Source organism: Herpailurus yagouaroundi, unplaced genomic scaffold (genome assembly GCF_014898765.1).
Source record: "Herpailurus yagouaroundi ecotype Mexico unplaced genomic scaffold, PumYag 219, whole genome shotgun sequence".
In the NCBI taxonomy this organism is placed as follows: domain Eukaryota; kingdom Metazoa; phylum Chordata; class Mammalia; order Carnivora; family Felidae; genus Herpailurus; species Herpailurus yagouaroundi.
In genome coordinates, this window is record NW_024412450.1 from 1,205,478 (window position 1) to 1,218,771 (window position 13,294).

Consider the following 13,294-nt stretch of genomic DNA (forward strand, 5'->3'; position numbering starts at 1 on the left):
TGTCCCAGTACAGAAGTGTTTATCAAGTGGCGGGGTGGGGTTAGGTGTAAGAGGGTCCTGCTTCCGCTGCGGGCCACTGTGCTGTTCTAGGAAGTCTCACATGTTAGTGTTGGGGGGGATGGTGTCTTCCACCTATTTCTCATCCCTGGACAGGGGATCTCACACCCCCCACTGTTCAGGAAGCCCTCACAGAATAGCAAGGGTAGTCAGCTTGCCCTGTGCCATGACTCTCCTGTATTTTTTTCTTTGGTACATGGCTGGGATTCAAAACTCAAAACCTTAAAAGACCAGGCACGACGTGAAACCACTCCCCTCCTCCTGGGTAGAGCCTCTCCATGTTATGGTTGATGTCCTTTGTCCCAGAAAAACAGTCCCACTGCTGCGTGGTCCATGCACCTGGCAACTACCATGCTGCCTCCCTCCGACTGTGGAGATCCTTCTTCCACTCTGCAGATTGATTTCCTGGGTGTTCCTAGTGATCTGACCTCAATACATTTGTTTTTGAGGAATAATGAAAGTCAGGTCTCCCTACTTCTCTGCCATCTGAACTCCTCCTAACCATAATGATTTTATAACTAAAATGTTTTGCATTGGTTTCTTACCTTTGAGTCTGAGTATGGAGTCAGAGTCCATATTTCTGCCAGAAGTTACTCTGAAATCCACACACTTCCAGTATCCTTCATCTCTGAAGTGTGTTGGAGGAAAAACAAAAGTTGACATCTGTTCCTTTAGAAAGACTTTGCTATAATTAGATCATTTAATGCCATCCATGTTGTCCCAACAAGTTCATAATATTGCATATAAAATCTTTAATATCGGCTAGCACCCAATAGATTGGCAAAGGTAAAAAATTATCGTACAAATCTGGAGACTGAGCATGAAGAATATTGGAGCTTGGTATAATCTTCTACAGCCCAGGTGGTTAGACATTCCTCAGATTTTGGTGACTGAGCTAATTCTGCTAGTACTGTATCACTGGTTAAATTGTCCCCCAATAAAGTAGGAAACACCCTATAAATATAGAAGTATTTAATAACATCAATATTTAAATGTACATATTTATTATTTGAATAATATTTCATATATATTAAAGTGAACTGAAATTATACACACCAAGTTCCTGACAGTGGTTATCTTTGGGTTAGGTGTCCAGTCAGAAAAAGGTAGTTAAAGTGTACATAGACTATTTGTGATCTTTTATGTGTAAAAATGTTAGAAATAAATATGATAAAAGTAATAGTTGATGATTGTGAGTTGTAATAATGTCAGTGTTTTATTTTTAGTCTTTTTAATATATAAAATAAAGAATAACCAAGAAATAATGTATAATTGTTAAAATATCAGTTTAAATTAAAATTCACTATAATGGTAGTAGGAGCAAACATGTATTGGAAAATTATATATTAAGCCCTGTGGACAATGTTTATATGTTTTTTGTTATTGAGTTCTTATGATAATCAAGACCTCTGAAACACAAAGATTATTTTCTGGTGCTCTTTTAAAATAGAGAAGGAAATATCTGATTGGTCTCTAAAAATTGCTATTTTTTTTCAGAGAGAGAGAAAGACAGAGTTTGAGAGGGGATGGGGAAGAGAGAGAGGGAGACACAGAATGCGAAGCAGGCTCCAGGCTCTGAGCTGTCAGCGCAGAGCCCGACCTGGAGCTTGAACCCACAAACTGTGAAATCATAATCTGAGCTGAAGTCAGATGCTTAACCAACTGAACCACCCGGGTGCCCTTAAAATTGATATTTTTTAAATGTAATCTTATGATTTTCATACCAAGATTTTCTTTGGTTCAAATGGAATATATTAGGGAGAAACAATGTAAAACGCAAAAGTGTTCATTAATTTATAAACTCATCATATAATGTTTGTAATAGTCTTTATGTATTACATTTAAAAATGTTTCATACTTCCTTTCCTTCCCCAAATTGGAATACCTCTCACAAGTTATCCCTCAGATTTTGCCCTTAGTATGATGGGGAATTGAGGAAGAAATTTCAGGTAATTCAGGGCAACCCATTTCTTTCCCTATCAACACACCTTAAAGCATGTTTGTCAGTGATGTTTGGTCCGTAGATTCATTGTTAGATTAGTACAACAGTGTGGCATAATGTGGAAGATATCCCTCAGAAACTGTTCTGACCAGAACAACTCTTGGAAGGGCATTAATTGCCTCTCTGGGATTTACCCTCCCAATGGCTCTTGTCAAGAGGATTATTTTATTTCCATAAAGGCTCCAGTTATTGTAGGAAAAGGGTCCATCCCCTGATACACTGTATGCTCTAATGAGGTCCTCCTTTCAACTAAAGCCAAATCTTTTGGGCAAACACGGACTTTCTTTTGTAGCAGTGATAGTCATAGTAATTTCCAGACTCTGTTCTCCTACGGTAATATAGAGGATTAGAATGTATGGTATGGGCATCCATCTATGTTGGCAATTTCAAGAGATGAAAACCAGAGGTCAGATAGGTCCACCAGGAAAGAGGGTATAGATCATGAAGATAGATGAAGGGAATGTGGACAGACACAGGATGGACAAGTACTAATTAAGCACTAGGTAAGAGCATAAAAAAACTAAAATAAGAAAAAAAGTAAGGTGGCCAGTGATTTGCAGAAGCGAAACGACTCATGTCTTTTCCTCCATAGTGTCTTAAAAAAAAAAAAAAGAAAGAAGATATTTCATTCTATAGCCTACCAAAGCAACTAGTGATAAAGTCTTTACTTCTCTCCCTTCCAGTAGGAAGAAAATTAAACCATAGAGTTCCTACCTTTTCTCTAGTCGTGTCTGGTATCCTTTCTTCCCTCATCTCCTTCCTCTTTCTAAGTTTTGTAGAATGCTAAGGACGAGCCTTGCAACAGACAGACACCTCACTGCTGCACTTTAAGCTAATGCACCAAGTTGTCCAGGTAACCGTGTAAAGAAGGAGAAAGTTATATCTGCATTAGAAGGAGCAATGGTATTTAGATCATATATCTTATGATGTATTATCTCCCATTCTAGGGGAGATAAAATTAGATTAAAAAAGAATCTAGATTAAAAAAGAATCTCAGGATTTTTCCTTCATCCCTCAAATGGCAGTGACTCTTATGTGAAATGATCTTTGTGATTTACCGTCTGTTACTGTTGTTTGTTTCAGCCAAAGCAGATGTCTTCACCCAGTGGGCTGAAGCCACTCCTCTTTGGTGAGGTCTGACCCTCAGCCATGGAGAGGGAGCCCCCCTTCCAAGTTTCCTTTCTTGGATACTGTCCCTTGGTCCAAGTTACCCTTTACAGCTCTCTACATCTTTATAGTTACTCTCTCCCATGGTTTAGTAATTCTTTGAACTAAACTTCTGTTTACTTACAATGAATTTATTTTTAGGCAATGCACTTGTGTGATTATCCTGGATGGTTTCTGAGCTGCAGAAGGTGGCTTAGCTTCATGTAACAACTAGTTAATGATTAAGAGTGATGAGGTTGAGTCAATCCTACAGGCTTGGGGCAAACTGTTTCTAACTTTCCTGCTGAAACTCAATCAAGTAGCCACTGTAACATCTTTTTCAAGAGTTGTGTTTGTAGAAGGTGAGCAAGATGAGAGGCAACCACAGGTGTCTCTGCTGCGGTTTCCTTCTGTGGTTTCCTTCCTTCACTGTAGTTTCTTAGGAACTGTGAGGGAGACCTGGCTGTGGAAGGTGGGGACAGATGCAGCACAGCTGAATGAGGCAGAGCCCTGTCACACTAACTGTAGGACAGCAGTAGCATCAATCTCTCCCATGACAGATTCAAAACCCACAAGAGATAAAGAATCACCTAAGAGGTATAACTATTTATTAAAATGCTTACAATTTTTTTTAACAAAACAGAAATGAAAGACTCACTAGGCATGGTATATTAAATGATAAATAGCCATTCAGGAGTTTCAATAAATATTCAGCATTCTTCTTGAAGTTGGAGAATAAAAATATATGTGGAAATTATAAATTATGCTCAGCATTCAAATATTATCTGAGTTCTCATCCTGGAGAGAAAGAAATCATGTGAACACCTTCATCAGGCCTGTGATAGACACAGATTCAGCTTTACACCCTATGATCAGGTTACTTTCTATTTCTCCCCATACTCACACTCTTCTTCCTTTGGTCTCTCAACGAATTAGTATCTTCCTTTTCCTGAAATTTCTTTTCAAACTTAGTCCTTTCACGCCTCCTCTGGAAAGCATTCTATCACTTTCTTCGCAGCCCATGTCACAGATATGTTCATCAAAACTAAGATTTCTGGGGTGCCTGGGTGGCTCAGTTGGTTAAGCGTCTGAGTTAGGCTCAGGTCATGATCTTGTGGTTTGTGAGTTTGAACCCCACATCAGGCTGTGTGCTGACAGCCCAGAGCCTGGAACCTGCTTTAGATTCTGTGTCTCCCTCTCTCTCTCTTCCCCACCCCTGCTTGTGATCTCTTTCTGTCTCTCAAAATATGAATAAACATTAAAAAATTAAAAAAAACACTAAGGTTTCCAGCAGTGTTTATACCATGAGTACCTGTAAGTTGCTGTGTGTCCATCTGTCTTTTTTGTATTTCAATTTATATACTAGTTTTCAGTTTAGAAACATGCTCTGAGTGCAACTAAACCATCAGAAGAGAACGGTCTTCCTACAAGAATATTTAACTAAAGCTCCAGATTTTATCCTGTGTACAGTAGCCCCCTTATCTGAGGTAACACTTTCTGTAGTTTCAGTGACCGTGTGATCAACCATGGCTTACAGAAGCATATGATCCTCCTGAGGCTTCATCAGAAGGTCAGTGGCAGTCCAACATTAGGTCACATGCCTGGGTCATTCTTGTCACTTCATCTGATCAGGTGGGTATTCCGTTATCTTACAGAATCACAAGGAGAAGAAGTGTGAGTACAATCAGATATTTGGGAGAGATACCACAGTCCTATAACTCACTATAATATATTGTTATAATTGTTCTATTTATTACTGTTGTTAATTTCTTACTGCGCCTAAATTCGTAAGTTAAACTTTATAATAGGCATGTGTTTATAAGACAACTACAGTATATATAGGGTTTGGTACTAACCTTGGTTTCAGGCATCCACCGGGGGTCTTGGAACCCAGTGAATAAGGCAGGGCTGCAGAAAACATTTTGAAATCAGTAATAAATTTGATATTGTTTATCATGACTTGTTGCCCAAGAGATATTATTGAGATTACAATTATTCTGGTTTTTTAAATAATCTAATTAATGGAAAAAAGCCTGACTATGTTGAAAAGAAAACTCAAGCTATTAATCAAGAAGAGATGATTTGTTCCATGGAAATTTTCTTCTGTAGTTTTGTGAGGAATTTTCCACTTACCGTTTACCCAGAAATCACCGTGGGATAAATGAGAATTTGATAGTTAAGAAGCTGTGTTTCTATAACATGGCAAATAGCTGGATAAAATATAAAGTGGAAAATGTTTTATTTCATATTTGTGAAATTTTTTATTCTGGTGGAAATTCAAACTTACAGACAAGTTGCAAAAGTGATACAAAGAACCACCATTAATCATTTACAGATCCAGCAGTAGTTTATATTGTGCCTAGAAAGAGGTTTTCTATCCCTCTACAGATGGACCTTCCTAGCTACCTAACTACCTACCTGTCTATCATCATCTCTTTTTCTGGCCACTGGAGACTAAGTAAGAGACATCATGTCCCTTTATCCTTTAGCTTGATGTTTATTTCCTAAGAACAGGGACTTTATTTTACATAACACAGCAGAGTTGACAAAACAGAAAATGTAATATGAATACAATATTATTATCTAATTTGTAGTGGATAATAATATTTTTCCAATACTCTCAAAAATGCTATTATTAGCTATGTTTTCTCAGTCCAGCCTCCCACTTAGATAACGTGTCTCTTTGGTCTCTTTTAGTCTGGACCAGTTCCTCAACCTTTATTTGTCTTCATTTAAGAGAATATTTTTTAAGAGTACAGGACAGCTGTTTTGTCCAGCTTGTCTCAATTTGAGTTTCTCTCATGTGTCTTCGTTGCTGGAATCAGGCTGTGCTTTTTTGGCAGGAATGTCACTGAGGTGACATTATGTCCTGCTCAGAGTATCATGTCAGTAGGTGCACCATGTTGGTTTGTCTCAACACTGGTGTTGTTAATATTGACTAATATTGTTTATGGTGATGTCCATCCACCACATTTTTCTCTTGTGAAGTTTACTCTTCTTCATTTTGTAATTAATAGGTAATTAGTGGGGAGGTATTTTAGAGCATGTAAATATCCTGGTTCTCATCATAATTCATTCACTAGTTTTTAGCATATATTTACCTTTTAAACTCTACCATTCTTTCTATACATATTATTAGAATCCTACTGACAGGAATAACTTTTACTTTTCCACTAATAATTTATATATATATATATATATATATATATATATATATATATAAAATTTACATTTATATGTATATATTTACATCACTATGAACTTGTGGATTCTTACTTCTCTCAGTTCATTAGTATAGTTTCTTTTAATGCCCAACTGTCACAGAGTTGAACAGTGGTAGTCCTTTTAAACTGGCTTCTGTTTCTTTTTCATGTGTCCCTGTGATTCTTGGAGCATTTTCTTACAATTCGGGGAAGTATGTGATTCTTTCCTTAGGTAACAAAAAATGAATGATGAAGGGGAGAAATGAAAGTTCTGAAGGCTACTTTGTTCTACTGGGTTTTTCTCATTGGCCTCATCTGGAAGTAGTTCTCTTTGTGCTTATCTTGATGTTCTACTTGATGACATTGATAGGCAACCTTTTTATTATTGTCTTATCGTACCTGGACGCCCATCTCCACACTCCCATGTACTTCTTCCTCTCAAACCTCTCTTTTCTGGATCTCTGCTACACCACCAGCTCCATCCCTCAGTTGCTGGTCAATCTCTGGGGCCCAGAAAAGACCATCTCTTATGCCGGTTGCATGACTCAACTTTACTTTGCCCTTGCACTGGGAACCACAGAGTGTGTCCTCCTGGTGGTCATGTCCTATGACCGTTATGCAGCTGTCTGTAGACCCCTGCATTACACTGTGATCATGAACCCTCGTTTCTGCCACCTGTTGGCTGTGGCTTCCTGGGTCAGCGGCTTTACCAACTCAGCACTTCATTCCTCCTTTACCTTCTGGGTTCCCCTCTGTGGACATCGCCAAGTGGACCATTTCTTCTGTGAAGTTCCAACACTGCTGCGATTATCGTGTGTTGATACCCATGCTAATGAGCTGACCCTTCTGGCCACAAGCTCCATTTTTGTTCTGATACCACTCATCCTGATCCTCAGCTCATATGGTGCCATTGCTCGGGCCGTGCTGAGGATGCAGTCATCAACCGGACTTCAGAGAGTCTTTGGAACGTGTGGATCCCATCTTATGGTTGTGTCCCTCTTTTTCATTCCAATCATGTGCATATATCTGCAGCCACCATCAGGAAGTTCTCAGGATCATGGCAAGTTCATTGCCCTCTTTTATACTGTTGTCACACCTAGCCTCAACCCTCTAATCTACACTCTCAGAAACAAAGATGTAAGAGGGGCAGTAAGGAGACTAGTGGGATGGGAGAGACCACTGCATTCATGACCCTCATAGGACAGCAAGGTGCCTCCTCAACAAGGACTAGTCTGCATCCATCTATCATCTACTCTCCCGTTTACTCACTCTGTCAGCACCAGTGGAGTGTGTGTCTCTCAGGACCACAGAGCTCTGACTCACAGATATGAATTAAACAGTCTGGCTAAATACCAATCACTCTCTCATGGAAAAAACAGCCAAGTAAATCCAAGATCAAACATATTTTTCAGTGGCACAATAAATAAAACAAAGGTATCTCATTCTTAACTGAAAATTAAGAAATGAAATTCCTATATCAAAGTGATATACTTTTTTTTTCTAACCTGGACTATTGTCTTTTAATTTCTTGCTTCAAAGGCAGCATTTGCCATAAAATTTGTTTCTATTTTTGGTTTAACTAAAGACATACTGAAATACCTTAAATATTTTCTACAATACTGTTATTCTTTTTTGAATTAATATAGAGAAGAATATTGGTCTGTATTCTTTAATACCCTATAGCAACAGTAAGAAAATAAGTTTTATGAATTATAGCAAGAAAGTCTCTGAAGTAATGAAGTCAACATAAGCATATTGTGTTTCTTTCTCGAGGCAGTGGGAAGTGTATAGGAGGTGGAAATCACTTAAAGAGCTGTGGGATATAGCCTGTAAGGTAAGGGTCATTATAGGCCAGGGATCATTAGGAGAGGTGCTTGGGGCACATGGTTAGCCTGAGGAGCAATAAGAAATATCTGAGGCAGACAGACTTCTAGGCTCTGGAAATGACTGCATGAATCCAATGGGTATTTGAAAGAATTATCTGAAAATATAGTAGAAAAATTTTGTGAGAAAAGATTATGGAACACTGAGTAACATATCTATAAACATATAGATAATATAACAACCCCAAATATTGCAAAACTATGAAGTAATTGGAGCTATCACACATTGTTTATGGAATATAAAATCATTCAATCATTTTGAAAAAAAAAGCTTATGGAAAATGTTTGTTTTCTTTTTAAGCTTGATCTAATTTGAATGTTTGAGATTAGAAAGTACATAATGAAAATCAACTTATATATTTTCCATACAAAGAAATGTATTTTTTATAAATGTAGTAGTTTTGTTACCTATATTATTGCCAACCATCTTCTTATGAAATAAGTGTGCTGTGTACATAACACTAAACTGGCAGCTGTATTATTCAGCTAGACCAGATGAAGGGCAATTCACTGTAAAGTAAAATATTGAAATCTGAGTTTTATATGGTAAACCAAATCTTATTTGTAGTTTTTGAGTCCCTTAGTTTTTTTTTTTTTTCAACGTTTATCTATTTTTTGGGACAGAGAGAGACAGAGCATGAACGGGGGAGGGGCAGAGAGAGAGGGAGACACAGAATCGGAAACAGGCTCCAGGCTCTGAGCCATCAGCCCAGAGCCCGACGCGGGGCTCGAACTCACGGACCGCGAGATCGTGCCCTGGCTGAAGTCGGACGCTTAACTGACTGCGCCACCCAGGTGCCCCTGAGTCCCTTAGTTTAGATGTGATGACTCAAACCCTATTTCCTAAATTATTAAGATGAAAAATACGTCCCCAAACTTTCCCTCCATTTCCTGTGTGGCTGAAACTACACTGATTATGTTGACTTTCTCTTCTCCTTTGTATATCTGTGATACTTCCTTTATGGCGAACTAGCTATAAAGAACAATATGGTGTATATTCAGTTGTCCTTACCTACTGTCCCAGAAATGAAGAACCAAGAATCATGCATACAAATGAACTTTTAGTGAGTAACTGGGACCATATAGAGTGAACAAGAAACATAGCTTGTTTCTTCAAATCATCTTGCATTATGGAAATCTTACTATTTAGGATGCCTCATGTAGTACTGTATTCTCTCACTGTCTAACTTAAAAACATTTTTTTAATATTTATTTTTTTATTTATATATGAAATTTATTGTCAAATTGGTTTCCATACAACACCCAGTGCTCATCCCAAAAGGTGCCCTCCTCATACCCATCACCCACCCTCTCCTCCCTCCCACCCCCCATCAACCCTCAGTTTGCTCTCAGTTCTCAACAGTCTCTTATGCTTTGGCTCTCTCCCACTCTAACCTCTTTTTTTTTTTTCCTTCCCCTCCCCCATGGGTTCCTGTCAAGTTTCTCAGGATCCACATAAGAGTGAAACCATATGGTATCTGTCTTTCTCTGTATGGCTTATTTCACTTAGCATCACACTCTCCAGTTCCATCCACGTTGCTACAAAAGGCCATATTTCATTTTTTCTCATTGCCACGTAGTATTCCATAGTGTATATAAACCACAATTTCTTTATCCATTCATCAGTTGATGGACATTTAGGCTCTTTCCATAATTTGGGTATTGTTGAGAGTGCTGCTATGAACATTGGGGTACAAGTGCCCCTATGCATCAGCACTCCTGTGTCCCTTGGATAAATTCCCAGCAGTGCTATTGCTGGGTCATAGGGTAGGTCTATTTTTAATTTTCTGAGGAACCTCCACACTGCTTTCCAGAGCGGCTGCACCAATTTGCATTCCCACCAACAGTGCAAGAGGGTTCCCGTTTCTCCACATCCTCTCCAGCATCTATAGTCTCCTGATTTGTTCATTTTGGCCACTCGGACTGGCGTGAGGTGATATCTGAGTGTGGTTTTGATTTGTATTTCCCTGATAAGGAGCGACGCTGAACATCTTTTCATGTGCCTGTTGGCCATCCGGATGTCTTCTTTAGAGAAGTGTCTATTCATGTTTTCTGCCCATTTCTTCACTGGGTTATTTGCTTTTCGGGTGTGGAGTTTGGTGAGCTCTTTATAGATTTTGGATACTAGCCCTTTGTCCGATATGTCATTTGCAAATATCTTTTCCCATTCCGTTGGTTGCCTTTTCGTTTTGTTGGTTGTTTCCTTTGCTGTGCAGAAGCTTTTTATCTTCATAAGGTCCCAGTAATTCACTTTTGCTTTTAATTCCCTTGCCTTTGGGGATGTGTCGAGTAAGAGATTGCTACGGCTGAGGTCAGAGAGGTCTTTTCCTGCTTTCTCCTCTAGGGTTTTGATGGTTTCCTGTCTCACATTCAGGTCCTTGATCCATTTTGAGTTTATTTTTGTGAATGGTGTGAGAAAGTGGTCTAGTTTCAACCTTCGGCATGTTGCTGTCCAGTTCTCCCAGCACCATTTGTTAAAGAGACTGTCTTTTTTCCATTGGATGTTCTTTCCTGCTTTGTCAAAGATGAGTTGGCCATACGTTTGTGGGTCTAGTTCTGGGGTTTCTATTCTATTCCATTGGTCTATGTGTCTGTTTTTGTGCCATGTTCTCCATATTTATGAGTCTCTTCCATTTTGTCCCCCTCCCTGTTTTTATATTATTTTTGTTTCCCTTCCCTTATGTTCCTCTGTTTTGTCTCTCAAAGTCCTCATATGAGTGAAGTCCTATGATTTTTGTCTTTCTCTAATTTCACTTAAGATAATACCCTCCAGTTCCATGCATCTAGTTGCAAATGGCAAGATTTCATTCTTTTTGATTGCCGAGTAATACTCCATTGCATATATATACCACATTTCTTTATCCAATCATCCATCAAGGGCTGTTTGGGCTCTTTCCATACTTTGGCTATTGTTGATAGTGCTGCTATAAACATGGGGGTGCATGTGTCCCTTAGAAACAGCACACCTGTATATCGTGGATAAATGCCTAGTAGTGCAATTGCTGGCTCATAGGGTAGTTCTATTTTTAGTTTTCTGAGGAACCTCCATACTGTTTTCCAGAGTGGCTGAACCAGCTTGCATTGCACCAACAATGCAAAAGAGATACTTTTTCTCTGCATTCTCCTCGCCAACATGTGTTGTTGCCTGAGTTGTTAATGTTAGCCCTTCTGACAAGTGTAAGTAGGTATCTCCTTGTGGTTTTGATTTGTATTTCCCTGATGATGAGTGAAGTTAAGCAGTTTTTTCATGTGGCAGGTGGCCATCTGGATGTCTTCCTTGGAGAAGTGTCTATTTATGTCTTTTGCTCATTTCTTCACTGGATTATTTGTTCTTTGGGTGTTGAGTTTGAGAAGTTCTTTATAGATTTTGGATACTAACCCTTTATCTGATGTGTCGTTTCCAAATATCTTCTCCCATTTTGTCGGTTGCTTCTTAGTTTTGCTGATTGTTTCCTTTGCTGTGCAGAAGCTTTTTATTTTGATGAGGTCCCAGTAGTTCATTTTTCCTTTGGTTTCCCTTGCCTCCGGAGATGTGTTGAGTAAGAAGTTGCTGCAGGTAAGATCAAAGAGGTTTTTGCCTGCTTTCTCCTCGAGGATCTTGATGGCTTCCTGTCTTACATTTAAGTCTTTCATCCATTTTGAGTTCAATTTTGTGTATGGTGTAAGAAAGTGATCCAGGTTCATTCTTCTGCATGTCGCAGTCCAGTTTTCCCAGCACCACTTGTGACGAGACTCTCTTTATTCCATTGGATATTCTTTCCTGATTTGTCAAAGATTAGTTGGCCATGCGTTTGTGGGTCCATTTCTGGGTTCTCTATTCTGTTCCATTGATCTGAATCTGAGTGTCTGTTCTTGTGCCAGTACCATACTGCCTTGATGAGTACAGCTTTGTAGTACAGCATGAAGTCTGGGATGGTGATGACTCCTGCTTTGGTTTTCTTTTTCAAGATCGCTTTGACTATTTGGGGTCTTTTCTGGTTCCATAGAAATTTTAGGATTATTTGTTGTAGCTCTGTGAAGAATACCGTTGTTACTTTGATAGGGATTGCATTGAATATGTAGATTGCTTTGGGTAGTATTGACATTTTAACAATATTTGTTCTTCCTATCCAGGAGCATGGAATCTTTTTCCATTTTTTGTGTCTTCTTCAATTTCTTTCATAAGCTTTTTATAGTTTTCAGTGTATAGACTTTTCATCTCTTTGGTTAGATTTATTCCTAGGTATTTTATGGTTTTTTTATGCAACTGTAAATGGGATCGATTCCTTGATTTCTCTTTCTGTTGCTTCATTGTTGGTGTATAGGAATGCAACTGATTTCTGTGCATTGATTTTATATCCTACAACTTTGCTGAATTCATGAATCAATTCTAACAGTTTTTTTGGTGGAATCTTTTGGGTTTTCCATATAGAGTATCATGTCATCTGTGAAGAGTGAAAGTTTGACCTCTTTCTGGTCAATTTGGATGCCTTTTATTTCTTTGTGTTCTCTGATTGCAGAGGCTAAGACTTACACTACTATGTTGAATAACAATGGTGACAGTGGACATCCCTGTCTTGTTCCTGACCTTAGGGGAGAGCTCTCAGTTTTTCCCCATTTTGATGATATTAGCGTTGGGTCCTTCATATATAGCTTTTATGATCTTGAAGTATGTTCCTTCTATCCCTACTTTCTTGAGGGTTTTTATTAAGAAAGGATGCTGTATTTTGTCAAATTATTTCTCTGCATCTATTGAGAGGATCGTATGGTTCTTGTCCTTTCTTTTATTGATGTGATGAATCACGTTAATTTTTTTTGCAGATATTGAACCAGCCCTGTATCCCAGGTATAAATCCCACTTGGTTGGGGTCAATAATTTGTTTCAATGTATTGTTGGAGCCGGTTGGCTGATATCTTGTTGAGGTTTTTGCACCCATGTTCATCAGGGAAATTGGTCTATAGTTCTCCTTTTTGTGGGGTCTCTGTCTGTTTTTGGAATCATGGTAATGCTGGCTTCATAGAAA

The 13,294-nt window shown here is 38.6% G+C and overlaps 1 protein-coding gene across 1 annotated transcript; it reads left to right on the plus strand.

The window, feature by feature from the left end:
* Positions 1-6,505: 6,505 nt before the first annotated feature.
* On the plus strand, positions 6,506-7,912 carry LOC121018404 (olfactory receptor 2J3-like). The gene is given in 2 exon segments (XM_040457135.1): positions 6,506-6,667; positions 6,669-7,912. Coding segments are annotated over 2 exon segments (948 nt in total). The 5' UTR covers positions 6,506-6,650; the 3' UTR covers positions 7,600-7,912.
* Positions 7,913-13,294: the final 5,382 nt, after the last annotated feature.